This window comes from Chaetodon auriga, chromosome 15, assembly GCF_051107435.1.
Source record: "Chaetodon auriga isolate fChaAug3 chromosome 15, fChaAug3.hap1, whole genome shotgun sequence".
NCBI classification, from domain to species: domain Eukaryota; kingdom Metazoa; phylum Chordata; class Actinopteri; order Chaetodontiformes; family Chaetodontidae; genus Chaetodon; species Chaetodon auriga.
The window spans coordinates 7,222,093-7,242,932 of NC_135088.1; the positions used below are offsets into that span (position 1 = coordinate 7,222,093).

General features: G+C 43.2%; 1 protein-coding gene across 3 annotated transcripts in view; it reads right to left on the reverse strand.

The window, feature by feature from the left end:
- The window catches only part of fnip1 (folliculin interacting protein 1), a 40,978-nt gene that overhangs the window by 10,861 nt on the left and 9,277 nt on the right, over positions 1-20,840 (reverse strand). For 2 of the 3 annotated variants that reach the window (XM_076751349.1, XM_076751350.1), the window contains exons 2-11: positions 15,085-15,214; positions 11,157-11,294; positions 10,863-10,963; positions 10,651-10,725; positions 10,253-10,344; positions 9,222-9,305; positions 6,509-6,580; positions 4,732-4,867; positions 3,722-3,923; positions 3,203-3,288 (exon numbers count right to left, since the gene is read on the reverse strand). In XM_076751349.1, the coding sequence (XP_076607464.1) occupies positions 3,203-3,288; positions 3,722-3,923; positions 4,732-4,867; positions 6,509-6,580; positions 9,222-9,305; positions 10,253-10,344; positions 10,651-10,725; positions 10,863-10,963; positions 11,157-11,294; positions 15,085-15,214 (1,116 nt within the window). The remainder of the gene's footprint in view (positions 1-3,202; positions 3,289-3,721; positions 3,924-4,731; positions 4,868-6,508; positions 6,581-9,221; positions 9,306-10,252; positions 10,345-10,650; positions 10,726-10,862; positions 10,964-11,156; positions 11,295-15,084; positions 15,215-20,840) is intronic. The other variant, XM_076751351.1, reaches the window with a different exon arrangement.

A 20,840-nucleotide genomic window follows, 5' to 3' on the forward strand; every position in this document is an offset into this window, starting at 1 on the left:
GCCTCGTATGAATTGTGAGTTATAGCTGCACAGTTATGGTTACTGACATACTGTAGTTCCAATTAGCAATCAAGAATAAATCAAAATAAATGTACCACTCATAATCAGCTGTGTAGTGTTAAACTAAACTTTTTCACGGTTATTTCAGTTCTCTTTGTGCCATTACAGGCCTCCGAAACCAACATGTTGGGCATGAATGTTGCATTAACAACTCTGAAGCTTCTACCAGGCTGCAGAACAGTCCACAGTTTGGTGGCTGCCATTTGGTGCTTCAAAGAAGGGTAAGTGCGCTTTTTTATGTATGTGTGGTAAAATGGGAATAAGACTCCTGTCCCTGCTGTGCTAAGTGGTTTTGCTTCTCTCAGTAGTCCTGCTTTTACTCTGACTGCAGACCGTCAACATAACCCCAATATAGTCTGGTGTCACTTCTATGTACACATACCTCTGCTAAGTGCACAACTTATCTCTGCCCTGCATGCTTGAGTATTTGTGCGTGCCCACCCTCCAACTACGTCAAAGCAGCATGAAGCAAGGGCATTTCTTCCAGTTTCCTTCTGTAATGTTCCATGAAGTCAAAACCCCTTAATGGCAAAGGTGGCCACACTTATATTTAGCTGCTGTCTGAAGGTGAGATTTTACAGATATTTTGTTTGTCCTGAGCAATAGCGTTCCTCCTGCTGGCACTCACATATTATTTACTATTCTGGTGTTCGTGGCCAGTGTCTGAGGTAGATAGGGTTGCCACTCAGGAGGCTTGGGTTGCTGTGGCCGCCTGCCAACAGGCATATGACTGCAGCAATGAGGGGACCTCAGACAGGGAACTGCCTGCCAGTGCGTGTGCTGCAAGTGAAAGTCGTGGTGGAGACAGGCATGCGTGCACACACAGCACACATAAAATGGGTTGGTGTGTTTTATGAGTACTAATATAGCACTGTCAAACAGTACTGACAAGTATGTCTCACCCACGCACACAAACACACTTTTGGAACCTAATCAGTACAAATTTATGATTTCATATTTCATGTCATCACAAATAATGATTAAATACAACAATAGGGTAGTTATGGTACAGTGTTGAGAAGGAACTGGCACCTTCTGAAACTAACACAACCAAAGCCCTAAAGCAAGAACTCCCAGCATGCACCGCAGAGACAACGCAACATCTATGGTTTGCTCAAGACAGGTAGGGAACAGCGTGCTTCTCCTTTCTTTTACCCAACATATTTCAACTCTGCTCACCAGGCTTAGTGTGCAGACTGTTAGCATCACACTATCCTCACACATAAGCCTCAGTGAGTATTCATTAATTATTGATGGCCGTGACACTTCAGCACATGGCATCAGTGACTGGAGCAGAATTACAGAATTCCTTCACCTCACCTCTGTTACCTTCAGATGCAAGAAATTCACCTTCTCACATGGAGACACTAAATGTTCACTGACAGTCAGTGGTGGGATCTAACTAAGTACATCTACTCAAGTACTGTGCTTAAGTACAAAATCATGTTCCTAAATAATCTCCATCTTAATTAAACAAAGACAGGGGCCAGTTCTCCCAAATAAGTACTTCTCCTTTTGACAGTAGAGGTACTCATTATTTGCAACATCTGTCAGTAATACTGGAGTTTTGGAATGCAGGACTTTTACACATTGCGGAGTTTTTTCCACAGTATGGCATTTAAACTTTTACTGAAATAAAGGACCTGAATACTTCTTCCACCACTGCTGACGGTTATCATGGCGCCAATGCAAACACAATCCTTCCTCTTTCTGTCGCTATAAAAAAATCAGCATTCAATCAATCGTTTAAACTCAACTAAACTTTGTGACAAAAGGTGCATTTTACAATGTGTTTATGGCAGTTATATATTAATGAAATGTCACCGCTGCCTTGTGAACGTACTAAATATGAAAAGCAAACAAACTGTGTTGATAGATGAGATGCTTCTTTTGCCTGCAAGCCACATCAGCTGGGGAATATCAGCAAAAACACTTTACTGCCTGCTTGATATACTTTTTGGAAGAGAAACTCTAAATGATGCATGGTAACCTGCTGGCTTAAACTACACTTGGAATGCACGGCATGTGCAAAATTCTTCTCAGCTCATTAAAGCTGCCCAAATGTTAGTGCCATAACATGAATAACACAGGATAAGTATGAGGACTTGGTGACCTACTTTAAGGAACATTAACAGTTTGCTACTGGTGTACGTAGCTGTAATTCAACAAGACTAGGCCTTGAACAAAATGTTAAGCACTTTTAGATATGGGTGAACTTCATGTGAGGACTTAAAATGGGAAATTCTTGACGTGAAAAGTTGATACTCGGGGACGAATCCTATCTGAAGTTGTATTTCTGACCTACTTTGGAAAAAGTCATAACAAATGTTAAAAAAAGTCTTTCCTCTATAGTGTGAAATAAGCTTTGTTTCATGCTGGTCTTTCCTCCTTCCTTCCCCTGTGCAGCAGCTACTTACCTCTCCTTTCTTGTTCACTAACAGCTGCCTTTCCTGCATCCTATCCTGCCTACATTCCCTCACTACCAGGAAACAAAACTCTGTAAGCCACACAGGTTGCAAACGTCTCATGAATAGCAGTGAGGATTGATATGGACAGAATGAGGAAGAAATGCTGCAGAGCCTGCTCTTGTGTCACATTTCATGGTGCAGAGACCTATAATGTAAATACCAGATTCATCTTTAAAGTATTGCATCTCCTGGAAACAGATTTTTAAATGTCACATCTTTCCTTAGTCTCCATGATGTAGAGACCTTGCTATGTACCCAGGGAAAGAATGAGTGTTTGGCCACAGTACACAGAAACTGAGTAACACTGCGATGTTGGCTGAAGCTGTGTGTTTGAGAGTTTGCAGATAAACATGCAGTAAAAAGACAGTGAACATTCTGGCTTAAGAAAACGGTGAGTGATTGTGTTTGACTGTGTTTGTTCCATGGAAATCATACTGTTCTAATTTACGTTATACTGCTGAATCCTCGTGTTATATTACAGCATGATCTCGGTCATAAAATCAGAAAGTTATAAAGCATGTGCTGTCCCCCTGTCCTAGTGATAACGACTCCTAAAAGTCAGCTATGTTATAAATGTGTTTATGACAAGTATGGCCATGAGAGAAATAAGAAAAACACAAATCATGAGGATTACTGTCTGTGTCATAGTGAGTAAACGTGAGATGTTGCCCAACCTGAACTCGTTGAGTCCATCCACCATTCGGCTGTAAGCCAAGGCCCTCTGGCTGGCATCAGCTGACCGCCGACTCATCTTCATGGCCTTGAGAGTGACACAACACAAATGTGCTTTGAGATATTTGGCACTCAAGCTGACAAACAAAGTTACAGGAAAGGTGGAGCAAGGAATTTGTGAGGGAGAAAAGAGCAAGGGGGGCAGAAGGGAAGATGGAGGGTAAAGCTGCAAGCCGTCCAGGGCTTTGCCAAAAACAGACACCAGTAAACAGAACCACAGATATACAAGGTATGACCATTGACTGGTCAATTTGACAGCAACTCTGCTCATTACAACAGCAAAGGATGTACAGTTTGCATTTGGGACTATTCATATATCACTGCTACATGGATTTCACTGACAGGCTTAACTCCACAGTGTCAATCAGGGAGGTGACCAAGAAAACAAATCAAAACAGTTCAACTCTTGGCAATTACAACATGTAGCTGGTCTATAATCACAACAAAACACAGAAATTCACCTGTTCGATGGCGCTCTTCAGTTTGTTCATGTGGCTTTCAAAGAGAGGGAAGTGGGAGAAGAAGAAATCCTGGAAGCGGTTGTTCTCCTCAGGGTTGGGGGACAGCATGAAGATGACCCCGATGGCAATCTTCTTCTTCCGAGCCACGCCGAGGCTTGGCCCGCCGCTTTCGTCAGACATGTTGAAGCTCTCCTCGACTGACCTGATCAGGACAGGGCGCACAGAGAGTCAGTTTCATAGCAGGGGCAGACTGATACAACTTCCAAAGGCTGAAATGTGCGTGCAGCTGCTCACGCTTCCAAATGTTTACTTAAATCTGAATCCTAGTACTTCTGCCCACGAAGATCAATAAAGCTTGCTTAGATTTTACAAGTAAATATTCTACACACAGCAAACATTTTACCCGTCTCAGAAGATTTTTACTCCGAGCCTTTTTTACTGTTGCAGCTGGTAAACAATATGCTTTGGTGCTGCTGAACTGGAGCGCCTGGAAGATTAGAGCACTCAGAGGCCGACAGCTGCATTTACAGTGACAGGCCAACACAGCATCCTGTCTAGTCACAGCACTGTGAGTGTGTTTGTGAGTGCAGTTATTAGTGCATAGCAGCAGTGTGTGTCATTTTCCCAGCTGCCTGCTGGATTCTGAGGAAGTCCTCGCAGGATAAACTTTACAAAAGGCTGACAGAGGCCCTGAGCAGGGAAGAAAAATGGAGGGGGGCTAGCAAGTGGGAGAGGCTCTGTTAAGTGTGTGTTTGGAGAGTTGTGCAGAAAAGACCATGAATCTCAAACACTTGTCTCCTCTCCCAACCGCCACTTTAACTACTCTTAGCGTGTGTGTGTGTGTGTGTGTGTGTGTGTGAGAGAGAGAGAGAGGGAGATGTGACATTCTGTAGTTGTTCTTTAGTGCATGTCCAGTCAATATGTGCAAGCACATTTATTTGTAGGCAGAATCAACAGTGCAAAATGCACTTGAACAGGTGTGCAGGCATGTATGATTTTATGCGGCTCACCATCGGGGGAAGACGCCGTTTTCCAGGCTGGTGGTTTGGCTTCGGAGCCATCGGCGCTGGTAGCTGGATGCACAGCTGCTGGTCAGGGAGGAGCCAGGCGACGGGAAGGGAGTGATCAGCAGACTGCTTAGAGAAGCTAAAGGGACCGACGGAGGGATGGAGAGAGGGATGGGAGGTGCACACAGAAGAGGAGTACAGAGAGCAAGGATGAAGAGGAGGAGAACACGAGTGAACAGGGAACAGATGGAGGGAATGGTGGGTGACAGAAGAGAAGGACAAGAGTGAGTCAGACAACAAGTGCATAGGGTCACTCATTCTGAAAGACACTTTGTACACACACGTACACACTCTACCACACAGAGCTAAACAGAAATCTAGAGGACAATAACAGTTCTTACTAAGACAGAGAACTTGAAAAGGCCAAACAAATACAGCACACAAAAACACAAACACACATCCACAACACAATCACCCCTCCTTCCCTTTTCCTAAATCGCACTCTGGATAGATTTCAAATGAGACCTAATGTCAGCTAGCCTGCTAACAGTCACATGCTGCAGTTGTTGAACAACCTGGCTTTACACCAGGCTGGCATGATAATGACAATCCACCCCCACACACACAAAATACAAGGCCTGATCACAAGGTTATTTACGGCCCAGGCAGCAGGGCTCTGATCGATGGTCACATGAGCCATTTAGATGGTGTGCGATCTTGTGTGTGTGTGTGTGTGTGTGTGTGAGGAGATAAAGAGAGATAAAGTTCACGAGGTGAGTGAATGAGAGTGTGTATAAAGGCAAATCGGAGAGCTGTAGACACAGCAGAAGAGCTACAGTTCAAGACGAGAGGTTTGTGTCACAAAAGGATGTGTGTGTTTTTGCATGTGTCAGACTTAGATAAAGAGCTCTCCAGCCCAACCGCAGCGGGGAGGTGGGGAGAGGGGAGATGAGAGGACGAGGCTTGAATTAGAAGCTCATTTACTAGTAGCAGGTTTTGAGAGCTTCTATATTTAATCCTCTGCATGTGACCCGGGTTTGAGCAGAAAGCACAATTCCCCTCATACCAGTCGTGCCAGTGAGACATGGTGGTGTTTGCAGAGGGGGTCGGGGATAGAGCAGGGGGGTAGGCAGGGGTCAGTTTCCATTGCACAAGGTTTTCCGAACCCTAGAGGCCCTGTAAACACTGTCTTCCACCCCTGCATCATCTTCTTTTTTTCTGGTTTTAGGACAAAATGCTTAAGACTTTTCAGTGGAGAGAGGAATGTCGCCCCTCTCAGACTGCACCTCTCACCTTTCTCCACGCACGCACACCCAAATCCGCCTTGAGAGTGTGAACCTATGGGTCATTTTAATGAATGGAAAACTGTGTGCATGTGCGTCTGCATACCACATGAGTGAAGTCGCAGCTGAGGCACCACCGGTTAAAGAAACCACGGCTTGTATAACCGTTCACTCTTGACCTTGAACAGTGAAGTTAAAGCAGGTCATCCATTGTGACCCAGGAAGTGCTTTGTTAGCTGCATCACTCTTGGCAGCCGGGATGACGAAAGCCAGAGAAAAGGGGAAAAACATATGTGGGATGTGGCTGAGGTGAAAAGGAGGACGTACAAAAAACTCTCTGAAGTGTAACAGTCCAATACACTTGATCTTCTCTATTGCTTAACCTCCTCGGTCTTGACAAAAATAAATGTGAACCCAATTCAAAGCTCAGGTGTGGGCTGAAAGCTGCGTTGAGTGTAGGTCAATCCAGGCTTTTGCTCGTAGTCTCATTAACCTACCTGACCTGGCGATGCCGCTGTCCCTCTCATCGTAAAGCCCTCGGCCAGGCATGTCCATGGGGTGACTGTGGCCTGAAGGAAGGGAGGAGGGAGATGGAGAGAGAAAGTGAAGGGGTGGGTTTAGGGTAAAGGAAAGGGGATTAGAGAGAGGGCAGTGGGAGGTCAAAGGAGGTTGGGTGAATAAGAAACAGAACGGAGAGAAAGAAGAAAATCAAGGGGGAAAGAGTGAGTTAGATGAAGAGAAAGAGAGAGGGAAAGGAGAAGGACGACAGACAAAAAACAACCTGTTAGAAAATGTGATGGGCAAAATGGAGCACAAGGCACACTGAGGATGCTCTTATCACCACCCAGTCCGAGCCGTGCAGTGTTCTTTTACTCCACAAACAAATACACCGGCTGCTACTTCATGTCTGCGCTACAGTAAGAAAGTCTCAATTTGCCTCCAAAGAAGTGCAATTATTCTTTATAGTACATACAACTGCAGGACTTGCAACCAGGAAAAAGAAGTTGCTCTTGTTCTGTCCAATGACTACTTCACTGTGTGCAGTGGTTCACGAAGTTCATATAGGAATGATAAAGTTGAAACTTCTTGAAATGGCTGTTTAATGTCGCAGCAAAAAGGCCTGGTGGCTTATTCAAAGCAACTGTACCACATTAGACTACAAACCACACAGCTCCTACATGTGAGGTCGCCACAATAAAAGCTCCAAACACTAATTTCCGCTGTGAAATGGCTGTTACTGATTGATCCTCATGCTGTTAGCGCACCCTTTGTTTTGTAACTCCAAAAAACAGGAAGTGTAGCAAAAACGCATCAAAAAGCACTCCAGTTATACTGTGTAACAGGCTGTCGCTCACTGACTCGCTCACACTACAGCATTGATGTAACTTTCTACAAAAGACTACATAATGAGGATGTCACCGAGGCCCTTTGCTGGTTCTCAAACGTCCTTCTCGTCGACACTTTGGGGCAAAATTGCGTAAACGACAATACCTCTCACAGCAGAGAGGCTTCAGCGTGCAGTTGAGATGATTAACGAGTCAACATGAGCTTTTGTTTTGCAAAGCATCTTGAGTGTTTGGTGTGTGTGTGTGTGTGTGTGTGTGTATGAACACTGCTGTGGCACACTGCTTTATGACCATACCAACATTGCATAACTGACAGAGCACACACCATGCCAACCTCAGGCTGCCCTCAAGAGGATTGTGGGTCAGCAGCTCGGTGCAGGGAGAGGGGTTTTTTTTCTAAAACTCACATCACTACAGTAAGAGCATGAGATCTTACCCACCCCCACGATAGAGAGGGGTGGAGAAATAACCCCTCAATACTTCCGACAAAGGGACTCTCTGATCGGCCTGACAAAATGACTGATAGGAATTTGAGTTTGGTCTACTGCGGTTCATTATTCTATTGCTGCACTCAGTCAAAGCTGTCAGGCAAACACTCGCTTTAAAGACTTTGTGTGGCTATATGGATTGTTCTGTCTAGTAAAAGGGCACACGGGTACTTACTCTTCCTGCTAGAAAACACCAAGCTGATCAAAAAGCTCATCAGGAGAGAATTCAGCTCATTTATTTTCAGTGATGATACATGGGCAATGCGGCGGGTGTTATTAGCGTTTGTCACTGGTGGTGATAGATGTCAGAGGAGTAACTGCTGTGCCCACCTATACTATGCACAGTATTTTAGGAGGTGGAATTGTGGCTGAAATATTACTGGTTTAAATACCTGGACAGCGGATAAAGTAGAATTACTTGTTGCTTTCCTACAACAGCTACTACCAAGGTGCCCTTGAACAAGGCGTTTCACTGTGTGTAACACTGTGCAACTGTATGGATGTGACTGAGGTGTAAATGCATGCTCAGGTAATTTTAACTGCATCATTAAAAGGTTTACAGGGAAGAAAACAAAAGCGTTCAACACAACAGTCTGCTAAATACTGAAGATGTTGTCATGGTTGCTTAAAATGCACATAAAGCCTAAATTCATTGCCCAAGTATCATGGTCACTGTCAAAGACAAGTTAGTGAAAGTTTGTGAGTGAAGAAAACAAAGAGAAGAGGCAGAAGGAGCTGCAAAACCTTAACCAGAAGTACAGCCACCGACACCCGTGAGAAACCATGCACACCGTTTCTGCGTGCATGGTACACCTGCAGGCCTGGGTCAGATAGTACTGGCAGACAGATTTAATGATTGGTTTGAGAAAACTTCATGTCTGACGAGGGAGGTTTTATTCAACACTGCCATTAGCAAAACAGAATGTGTTTGAAGCCATACGTGTCCCTCTCTGATTCACCAAGTGGCAGTTTGCGCTGTTTAAGTGCACATGTAACTCATTTAATGCTGGTAAAAGTCCTGCATTTTCACAGTTACTTCGTGCCGCCTGGATTTGAATCCACACGTTCTCACCTGCCCAAATGAACTAATTTAAGTGAAGACATCTTCTTGTTTTTGAAGAGGAACATACCAAACATGTCTGGCAGGAACCACCTTTAAGACTTGTTCCTGTGGCCTTTATCTGACCCAAGTTATTTGCAGACGTGCTGTGATATTGCATGCTGTGACTACTGCTACCACTTCTAGTGCAAGAATCACCACACAGGCATGCAGCCGCTGAGAGCCAGGGCCTATACAACCACTACCACCGCATCTACAGCCTACACACACGCATGCAACCGGCACGCATCAGTCACGGCCAGTTTTTAGCGCCAACCTGAAAAGAAAGATGCGCTCTTGATGAGGCGCAGAGGGCCCTGTTCAGAGAAGGCCCGTCGAGGGCTGCAGAGCTGAGAAAATCCTGCGCAGCACAAACAAAACATGGAAAAGAAGAAAGGGAAGAAAAGGGAAAAGAGACAAAAACATGAACCATGGTTAGTGAAGGAAAGCCGGCTGCCTCCTGTTGTCCAATCAACTCAAACAACTGAGTTACAGGAGCGTTTCAGTCTGGAATGAAGTAATGACCATCCTCTGGTCGGCCGGTCAGTCAGTCAGACAAACAAAAAGGTTGGTATCACTCACAGAAAACACAGCTAATCAAATACATTATGATAGGATTTACATATCTGATGTGTGCAAGTTGATCATTGTTGTCTTTTCTGTGAGGATGACAGAGAAAAATGCACAAAAGGACAGAATTTGCCAACAGTTCTTTCTACTGGGAGCCTGTCATTTGTCTTTGGTTTAAAAATGTACTCTACTGGAAAACCTGGTATCAGAGTTTCCCCACGAGTAACATGTAGAGTCATCGTAAGTGTTTTACAGGATAACAGTTGGTTCTACTAATTAACTGAGAAAACCTTTGCTGGCAAGTCCAACTGTTCATGAGGTTAGTGTAGGGCAACAGTAAGGGAGAGCTGTTGGCAGAGTCTATCCAGCCTGGTTTGTATTCAAACGGGTTAAATGTTAAAGGGTCAGAAAGAGAGAAGCTAAATCAGCTGCTTCCTCACAGTTCTACCAACGCACTTCAACTAAACAAAAAGACTAGATTCAAGTTGTATTTAAACACTAACAATATTTCATACAGTCAAGTATTCCTCCAAGTTGGTTGGGGTTATTCCCAAAGGGACTTATAAGCACTGACGGGTTCTGAGGTAAGACAAGAAATGAAATAAGATATGAATCTGTATGAAAAACAACATCTCACACACTTTGTACTTACAACGCGCAAGTGAACTAAAGGGAAACAGGAAGCATGTCATTGGTGGTTTAAGAAGGTTTGGTGTGGCACTGGGTTTTTGTGGTTACCTATGTTCCCTAAAAGACTGTTGGCCCCGGTGTTCTGATCAGGCCTTAGGGTGTTGCTGTCTGGTGCAATGAACTCCAAGCTGTCCTGCAACCTGTTGGAGACAGAAAAAGAGGAATGAAAGTTGATGATGGATGACTTTAAAACATGTTCCCACATCACAATTATACTTTACATATACTATGTGCACATAACTAAACACAACAAAACAACTTAATGCAGACTGAAAGACATAGAGAGACAGTCAGACAGGCAGTGTCTCCGGTTAGCATGAAAACAAGGAATATAGACCATAGCTGAGACAGATGGAGAGGGGTAGACAGAAAGATGAGACCAGATCTGTGTGTGCTGGCTTATGGAAGAAGGTACCATAAGAGCAGGTGTGTATGTGTGTGCTTACGTGTTGAGGCTGCCATACACACTGCCTCCCGTCCTGGCGGTGAAGACCTTACTCAGCATCAGCTGAGGTGGTGATCTGATATGACGATAGTGCAGGGACAAAGATCATCAGTATGTGTGCTCAACTCATGTGCTCGTGTAGTTGTGTGTTTTGTTTTAAAGTCAGGATCAGATGTGAGGGAAAAGCCACTGATGCATCCTTCTTCTTTTTACCTGATTTGGTGGATTTTTAGCGTGGAACCTTTGTAGCTCATCGCCACAGAGCCGAACATCATTTCTCCCAGCATTACCACATCGGATGAACACCTTGAACCCTGGTGAGGAGAGGAGGAACACACATTTTTACTGCTGTTACACTTTAAGAGCAACAAGCTTAATATTTCTGCTGCCTAATGAAGTTACTCCTACTGGAACCAGAAGTAAACACATGCAATTTATATTTGTATATGTGTTAGCATGTGCATAACTGCAGAGGGGTAAATATGTGCACTTTCAGATATGCGTTACCTGGAAGCGCAGGCCCTGCTCCTTTGTTTCCTTGGTTTCGGACGTGCAGGAGGAGGAGCTGTCCAGGGAACTGCTGCTGCCTCCTGTTGGACGGAGCTGGCAGCATTTCCCAAACATCTTCACCTGGCCCTCGGTGCTCTATGTGATAACAACAAAAAAAACATAAGAGGCCAAATGCCATGAACATGGGCTCATTTGACTCTGCAGGATTTACATCAGAAGAGAGTTTAACTTAATGATGAAAAAGCACCCGTTTTTACTGATTTGTTTGCAGCCATTACAGACATAAACAAACTTAGGCAGCCTCTGAAAAAATAAACAAGTGGTGGAGTACAAAGCATACCATCCACTTCCACCGTCTCATCAGTTAAGTCAAATGTTTTCCTTTAAAACAGAGAAGCATCCGAAAATGCTCTCCTTTTGCATTCAGCAGCAACGGCCAAACTTTTAAAGTTTTGGTTATTTACTTCTAATACTCATAAATAAAACAACAAAGCAAAAGGAATGTGCAACAATTAATGCAACAAAAATGAGCTGCAACACTTTTGTGCACAGTTGCATGAAATCACCAAAACAGATAGACATTTATGTGTTTGCTTCTTAAAGGTTTCTCCCCATTTCTGTGGGAACCACCCACATACATGGGGACAGATAACAAAGTCAAGAGGATGTCATTGCACGGGCATTTCAGTTATGGAGGCCTCTGCTAACAAACATAACAAGAGAAACTGACAGAGAGCACACCAACACAAAAGTCACACACTCTGTCTAATTTCGCCACAATTCCCCAATGTTTTAACAACTCCCAAAAGTCAAAAGTCACTGTCCCATATCAAGTGAACTTATTAATAGAAAAACATAAATGAAGTTGAATTGTTCAGGTCAAAAACCACAGAAACCTAACCCAGAGGCACTTGTGTAAACAGCAAACTAAAAGCAATGTGAGCTCAATCAGCCTGTGTCATGTGCCTTCTCAACTTGGCAGACTATTCAAGAGGAATGCATTTGGGAGGGCGGGGAGTGAAGGGGGAGGGCGTGTGTGTGCCTGTGTGTGCGTGTGTGTGTGTGTGTGTGTGTGTATAGCTAGGCTCTGGTAATGGCTCACTTGAAACCACTGTTGCTGCCAATGTAAGAGAGGAAGAGAAAGGAAGGGAAAAATGAGAGGGACACAAAAAGAGAAACAGAACGAGACGAGAAGTAAAACAGGCAGAGGAGGAAGGATTATTGTTTGGCTTTATTCTGCTCTATAAAAGTATATAACCAAACACCGGAGACGTGTATGCAACTTTCTGTGTACACTTCTTTTTTCTATCCTCTGCCATTAATATGAGTGATTTTGTTGCACACACTCACGCACAAACTCATGCTAATGAAGCTACGCTGATTCTGAGCAAGCTTGTGTTGGAGTGTGTGCATGGGTGTGTGTGTGTGTGTGTGTGTCCGCTGCAGTGCAATGTGAGGTGTGTACACAGAGGCCAGCAGCATGTGACTGCCAGTCATATGACTCTTTCGGGAACTCGTGATCGAGCAGCACCGCAATCATTCCCTCCCCCCTCTCTCTCTCTCTGCCTCCCTCCCTCCCCCCCTCCCTCCACCACTCCAGTTTCATCCCTCTCTATCTCCTGCAGCTTTTTTCTCTCCTTTATAATACATCTATTTCTTTCCTGGAACAGATTTGTTTTATTCTCCAGTTCTCACTCTTTCCTTACATTTTATTCTTTCTCAACCCCCCCGACCAACCCCCCTTTTCTTCATTCTCACCTCTTTCTCACCCATCCCATGCCTCTCTGTCCATCCCTCGTTTCTCTATTCCTCATTCCCTCTGACCCTCTGTGCTTTGCTTGTTCCTGCTGTTGATCTCTCTAAAATAAATTCCCCTGAGTTGACGGAAAAAAACAACAACAAAGAAGAAAAACAACAGAAAAACAGCCATCATGTGATAGAAGTCACACAGTGGCTGGCAAAGCCCTAACGATGCAGAATGCACCAAAAATATTGACATCGGCCCAGCCAACATTCACTTACACCATGCTGACTCCTTTTATTGCATTTCTCTATGCATTACCTTGTAGTTTTTTAAGAGTTCAGACATACTATGTGGCACTAGTTCACTTCAAATACAGGGCTTCAGTGAATCCACATGTATGAGCTGAGAAAGTTGAACAGACAGTGCAATTTTCAATGTCAGGGGACAGCAGGGGTGTGTGTCTTTGTTTCTGCATGACGGCAAGGTTACGGACAAGACAATGAGGCTGATGGACAGATAGACGTGAGAGGTGAGGGAGCAGACAGGGAAAATCTGGTCAGTAGAAAAAAGGCAGCTAAAAGAAAGATAAACAATCACAATAGAGGGAGGCGGAGGAGGCGTCAGAGGAAAAAGACAGGACAGGACAGGACAGGTGGGACAGGAAGGTGTAGAGTGAGAAGCTTAAGAAACTACGAGATATTATGAAGAAAGGTAGAGTACAGCAGGGAGAAAAGGGAACAAAAACAAAGAAAGAGGCTGAGGTAGAGAGAGATTTACGCCGGTAAAGAGAGATTTAGGAAGAGAGATGAAGCATAAAGCATAAATGAAGAGTTTTAGAGAGCTCTTAAGAGTGAAAGAGAGGATTAGAAATGAGTAGTGACTTGAGTACACAGAAAGACACACAGGTAAAGGTAAAGAAAGGTAGAGTGATTTATAAAAGATTACAGAGATAATGTAGCAAAGGCCAAGACAACCAGATTAACTTACGGAGGGACAGTTTAGAGGGGGTGAGACCAGAGCAGAGACAGACAGAGAACGACAGACAGCGAGTGACACGACTGTCATGTGAGGATGAAAGAATGCTGCTTACACATGGGCTGTCAGCTGAGGCTATTATTATTGGAGATAAGAGCACCAGAACAAACCGGTCAGGGTCAGACAGGAACACACGGCGGCGTTATGAAAATATTAAGCACCTTATTCAAAATTAAAAGGGAAAAACGGTTGTGACCGCGCGTCACAGTGCGAAAAGTCAGCTGACGGGTGAGGTATGGGAGAGGCCACAGACCCAAGGCTGGTAGACAAAACACATAATTGATATGTTGAAAAGCTATTGTAGCACACACCCTGATAGTGGCTGTTACGCCGCTGTAAAGCAGTGAGCACTTGCTATCAACACATCTCACTGGCTGACATGGGTGTGTTCACAATTAACCAACACTGGGTCTCCTGCACTCACTGACTCACACAGATGAACTACCTGTTTGACATAGTCAGAATTCTAAAGTGATCTCTGCCTTCAGCCTTTCCTGAGAAAACTGACGTGTAATTTGTAGACTGAACCTTTTGTTTTAGAAACGGCAGAGTCAATAAAGTTTTAGATGCGACTGACCCAGTTTTGGTAACATCACACTATTCACTTCTGCTCTTTCATAATGACAAGAAATTAAATAAGTAAACAAACGTCTGACTCATAAACAAAACACACACCACAAATGGGACTCGCACGCTGTCAAACAGGACACGTTCCCCGCCTTCCACGCTTCCCTCGGTCAGACGCTGTTCACTGTGGGGCAGTGAGGCGTCCTGCAGGATAAGCAGGATAAGGTGCAGCTTGTGTCCTCTGACGCCATGAAACAGTCACATGACCTCTGCTGCATGTCACACCTCTGTGACTGTTTGTGTCTGTCTCTCTACTCTTATCTTTGCTGATGCTAAATTTTAAAGCCTTTTAAATGCTACCTGTCTGGGAGTGAATTGAACAGGAAAAAAGTAACAACAGTACCAAAGCTAATGAAGTTTAATAAATAGGTTGCATAAAAAAGGACGCGTGGCAACCCTATTTCTTCAGGTGACTCCTGATCTTAAAGCAAAACCTGGAGTCTTTTCATAGCCACACACACACACACACACACACACACACACACACACACACATACACACAAAATATATGTGACTCACGGTGATGGGGGTTTCCTCCGTGCCCCTCTTTTTGGCATTGGAGTCGAAGAGGACATTTCTGCCACGCCTCTCGCAGTCCTGGTAGACTATCAGCCTGATCTGACTGGGCTCCAGCTGGGGGATTGGCCAGCTAGATGGAAGAAGAACAGACAGATTAGAGAGGGACAAAAAAAAAGAGGTGAAGACAGAGAAAGCAGAGTGATGTAGGAAAAAGGCAGATAGGAGACAGAGAGGATGGAAGGTGGGAGGGTGGAGAAAAGTAGAGAAAGATCTCGCATCTTCCTTAAACAACTTTCAAGTATTCGTGTTTCCTCCAGGAAACTTGCACGTTACAAACAGTGAAGTCCTGCTCCAGTAACACAACACTTCCTAAACAACCTGGTGCAGCATAGCACTGAATGAAGCAGGGCAGCAACAATACAACTTTGTCCACTGTAATCACCAATTCTGAGAACAAACCTTTTAAATTCTGAATCTGATAACCGTGTGTTGACACAATTCATTACTTTGTCTTAACAACACAAAATAAAACTGTCATTTTCTGCGATGGGAAAGTTTGAACAACCTCCTACCTGCAACAAAGCAAATATTTGAGTCACTTCTTTTCATTTAAGATTTTTTCTTAGCCTTGAGCAGGTGATATTAGCAAGGCTGGTGTACTAGCAAGCTTAAAAAAATCATGCCTCCCAGTGGGCATGGCAGAGCCAACAGACTCCATGCCATAGCTACCATTCATCCGTCTCATACCTCAATCAGCAGGGAGCAACACAGATATGCCAAGAGCACCTACTACCCACCCACCACAACAGATTTACAAGGTACCCAGATAACAACCAGCTGCTCAAGACACTCCAGGGAATACATGCCAGTACAATATTGTTTGCAGCTCCACCCTGTTACACATTCATACAATTAAACATGTGACAGTCACCCAGTTTAACCAGTCTGTAGCTGTATCAGATGCACCACTAGACATGTTAATGTAGGGTGGTTTCTGTAATCAACTGATTAGTTGATTGAAATTCAAATATCTTTTATGCAGCAACACACCTTAAAACACATTTGATCTATCAGTTTCTTACAGTGAGCAATGGGATCCTATGAGAACAAACAGTTCTCTGCCTATTCAAAATTTTGGGGTTATGTCACAGTAGAGATTTCTGCGTTTGTGTTTTTACGCTGGAAAAAGGTGACATCAACCTACAGTGAAGTTTGATCACCATCCCAATGAAGCAGATTAAATTAAAAGTTAAACAACCCCTCAATGAAAACCCTCAGTGTTTAACCTTGACATGTAAATATGGTGTTTCTTACATGCTACAACACGTATCAGAAAATAAGCGGTCAATGCCATGGTTGAGCATTTCTGCCTTGGACCTGCAGTGGAGCCATGACAGCTTCACAACCACAGCTAGGGTTTCATACATCCCATACCTAAGGTACCAATCACATCGACTTGTGGGGTGGAGCATTCTGGAGGGGTATCAGAGAGAAGCCAGGTGTAGCTACGTATCTGTATTTTGTATTTTGCCTGCATGTTTTACCATTTTCAAAGTTTTCAGTTGAAAAGATGCAAAAGGAGAAATGGTAAGCTTTGGTATATTACCAAAGGATCTGAAAATCCAAGGTTTGCAGAAGCCATTTTTCATTTTTCTTGCATTTTATCCATTGATAATGTCCAACAAATCTGCAGTGTGCAAGATAATGTTAGCCAATGTTAGTCTGCCAACTTAGATGATGATTCATGTAAAATACTGACAGAACATTTTATATGGTTTGTAGATGTTAAATAATGTCAAGTATGCAAACGTTACCTAAAACAGTTTGTCAGAAAGCCAAGCTGCTGAATTAGATGATGGCTATATTCATTATGATAACTGACAAAGCTTCACATGACTTTAGGGTTGTTCACGAAGAAAGTATGTCATGATAAAGGTCTTCCTGATAAGCTGCTAGGATATCGTTAGCAAGGTAAGGTTAGGTAATTCAAGAGCATATGGCATGTGGGAAATGTTTTCTTTCAGGGCCTTCAGCCAGAAAATACCATTTGTCTCATGAGCAGAGTCAAAGGTTGTCATTGGAAAAACGTCAAAATATTATGTAATTGTGACGTACAGAGATATGTTTTTCAGGGTTTAATCAATGGAAGGAGAGGAACTTTGTTGCTCATTTACTATTTCCAGTAAATTCCAGCAATGACTTTCCCATTATAATACTCAATTTGTTAAAATAACTTTTAAAAAAATCAAAAATATCTTTGCCGATGAAGCCTCCATTAGCCGACAATCGAATAAGATGGTGCTCTTCATTCATTGCAAAATAATGGATAAGATCTCTCGCCATATTGAAGATTTGTGGTCTTAGATTTTAAACTGTTATCCTTTAGTTCTGGTGCATTTCTTCTGGCAGGAAACACTGTCCAACAGTTAAGTAACAGTTAAGCTGTTGTTACTGGCAGCTTCTCCTCCATGGCTGTTGCTTGGTAACGTGTGGGTTCATTCAGCTCATCGTTAATGCTGGTCATCTCAGGTAATATAGTGAAGGACGTTGTTGCATATTTTCATCTCGCTGTGAGTGCAAGCAGGCCTTCACATGGCTCTGGCAGTCCTCTGCTTCTGGGGAAACTCTGTCCCCTGGCTGATTTAGTGGGGGCTATAAAGATGACAGGGGATTGGACCAACAGATAGACAGTTGAGCATTTCCGTCTGATCTGATGGATAGGTGGGTCAGGCAGATGGACACAGAGCGGGTCCTAATTATAGCCTTTTATTGGGGAGCAGGGTGCCTCCCTAAACACAAGTGTGTATAGTAAATGGATTGGTGGTGAGGGGTGGAAAAGGAACAGTTAAGTCCATTCCACTTGCCAACAAAACAGCACACACAAGCCCACATTCAAAAACAGCATTTAAATTGTTGGTCAGTGAGCCTTGACGGGGCAGGGAATACCTTTGTGTTAGTATACGGTTGTGTGTGCATGTGAGACAGAGGAAAAAGTCTATGCATGTGTGCATTTCCAAGCATGTGAGCTCCTATTTACCAAACACTGGTGTCAAAGTATGACCAGCATTCTTGGACGATTCAGTCTTGCTGAAGCTGAAGCTCACTTTGTTTTTACTTGCCAGAAGCGCTGACTACCAATATAGACCAAAACCACCATCTGAATTTAAATTAGGTTTTGTGGGCATTCAGCTAGGGCTGCCCCATAAAACACAATGATTCGAGCCATCAGTCGAGCAAACCCCAAGTCGACTCGCATTTAGTCAGTTGAATCTGTGCTCCTTTATTTTTTAGCTGTGTCACTGTACACAGAGCTATGCAGATGCAATAGCATGGCAGGGTGTAAACTTTATAGACTATAAACTTCTCAGACCATGCCTCAAATTTCCATGTCATGTAAGTTATGTATGACATCATCAGAGTTCAGGGGTCACAACAGGAATGTGCCTGAGAGAGGAGAGCTTGGTTAAGTCAGTCTACTGCTAAACGCTGTCGAATGGTGTTCAATAAAAGTCGTAAAACGCACTTGCAGCAGTCGTCAGGGTTGAAGAACCCAACACAACATAAACCACACAAAAGGTGATAGAAATGGGAGGCAGCTTAAGACCACGCGTGAGGCAGGGCTCCAGTCTGTGGGCAACTCGACTGTCTGCGAAGCTGGCGAAACCACTTTTGAACCAGATGGTGGTACAACATCGTCTACTCTCATCTACTATGACTTCAGCTGACCACTGTCAGCAGCCCGGCAGGAGAAATGCTCCATGGTGTGCTGCGATGTTAAAACTGAACTATGAACAGGACGCAGACTTTCCTTGTCTTCATCTGTGTAGAAATCTGATGTTTTTACATCACAGGTGACAAAGAAAGGCATTAAAATGTGAGTCTTAAAGGTAAAACAGGAGACTCATGTCAGCTGATAGGGGACTGAACTAGGAGGCAAGAAAGAAGAATCAAATCTTTGTACTGAGCAGCCAAATCCAATTCAAATGACAAAATACTCTGCTTAGTGCATCAGTACATTTGTGTGTGTGAACTGCTAACATATATAGTGTAGCTCCTGACTTGCTGTTCATAAGACGTGACATCAGTCAATGCAATATAATAGCATGTATCTTGTTGTTGCAAAAATTTAAGTTGACTTTAATTAAAAAAGTAAAGAAAATGTCAAAATCTCTTTTTCAGCTAAATGTATTGAACCAGCCTTTAATAATATGATATATAATGATATTTATTATGATAATAATATAATATGATTTAATAATATGATAAGTGTGTGCCTTGGTGGCACACACTTCCTGGGGTGGTGACACAGCAGAGACCTACTGCTGTCATTAGATTAAAACGTGAAGCATATGCAGGAAATGTTAAACTCCTGTTGACACATGACTTCTGGCATCAGAAAACCTGATAGAAGAAGAAGTGTAAGGGTTGCCTTGAGGCCAAGCCAGTGCTGAAACTGCGGGATAACGACATTTCCATTGTGTCTGTAGGGGAATTCACCTGACAGACTACTTGGTCTCTCTACGACACACATTCAGAATAATATTCACCTCTTGTCTTCCAACAGTTAGTAAAACCAACTCGGTCTGTTCACGAGGCTCTGATAGGCCTCGTTTAAATACTACTGACCTCGAAGGCATATAACAAGTTCTCAACGTAGCGTAGAACATTTTCTTTCTGCATAATTCAAAAGGTTATTGGTATTCTAGCCAAAGGTTGTTTGGAAGGTTTTCTGACATTAAAGAACAAAGAGTCACCACCATGAGAAAGTTCTAATAGGCTCTAGCCATGGTTGTGGCTAGAGATACCAATAGAAAGTTCAATCACTTTAGAAAAAAAAAACAAACATCTTAAGTTTTCTTCTTTTCCTGGCTCCTATCAAAGGGGAGACCCAACTTCTTATCCAGTCTGAGAGCAAAAAGGGGGATGTAGTGCCTGCCTGGCCTACATAATGAGCTCGAATTGCACTGTATAGGGCTGGGTTGATGTTCAGCTCATAGACTTGTGTGTAAGATTACACATCAGGTGGTCACTTCAGTCCAGTCACAAGCCTGGTTGCAAATGGATTACTGTCTTTCATGAATGTTTTATTTAGAAAATTGACTTTGCTATTGGCATTCAATGAGTTTAGCTTTCAAGCATCTTTGTATAATAATCTTTTATGCAACTAGCATTGACTGATTTAATCTTTTTATTCGATATTCATTATTTTCTAGTAAACAAAATATAGCATAGCGACTTTATTTTGTTTACTTTCTGGGAGAAAAAGGGCGCAACAATTACAAAAATAAGATAATGCATTGTTTTCAAGCCCAGAAGAGAACTGCATAATTTGACACCAAGTTCACTGCTCCCTTTGTTTTAAACATAACAGAAGAGAAAACGCAGAGCAAGGAAGACGGAATAAACACAGAACAGAAAGCTAGAAAGACAGCAAAAAAAAAAAAGGACAGAGCTTTTTATAAGCAACAGCAAACAGACTGAAAAATCTTTCCTAAAGAAAAGAAAAGAGCAAAAATAAAGGCAGGATTCACAGCAGGAGGGCAATGAGAGACAAAGAACAAAAGCTGAGAACAATGAAAGAAAATAAGACAGAAAATGCAGCTAATCGATGGAGAGACACCCAGAATTAGCTTAGATAATGAGAGAGAATGGTCACAGAAAAACAAATGCGAAAACATCTGCAACAGACAGAAGGACATTTGAAAGAAAGACGAGGCGAGAGCAAAGGAGGAAGTATCCCATCAGTGAGCTTGTGA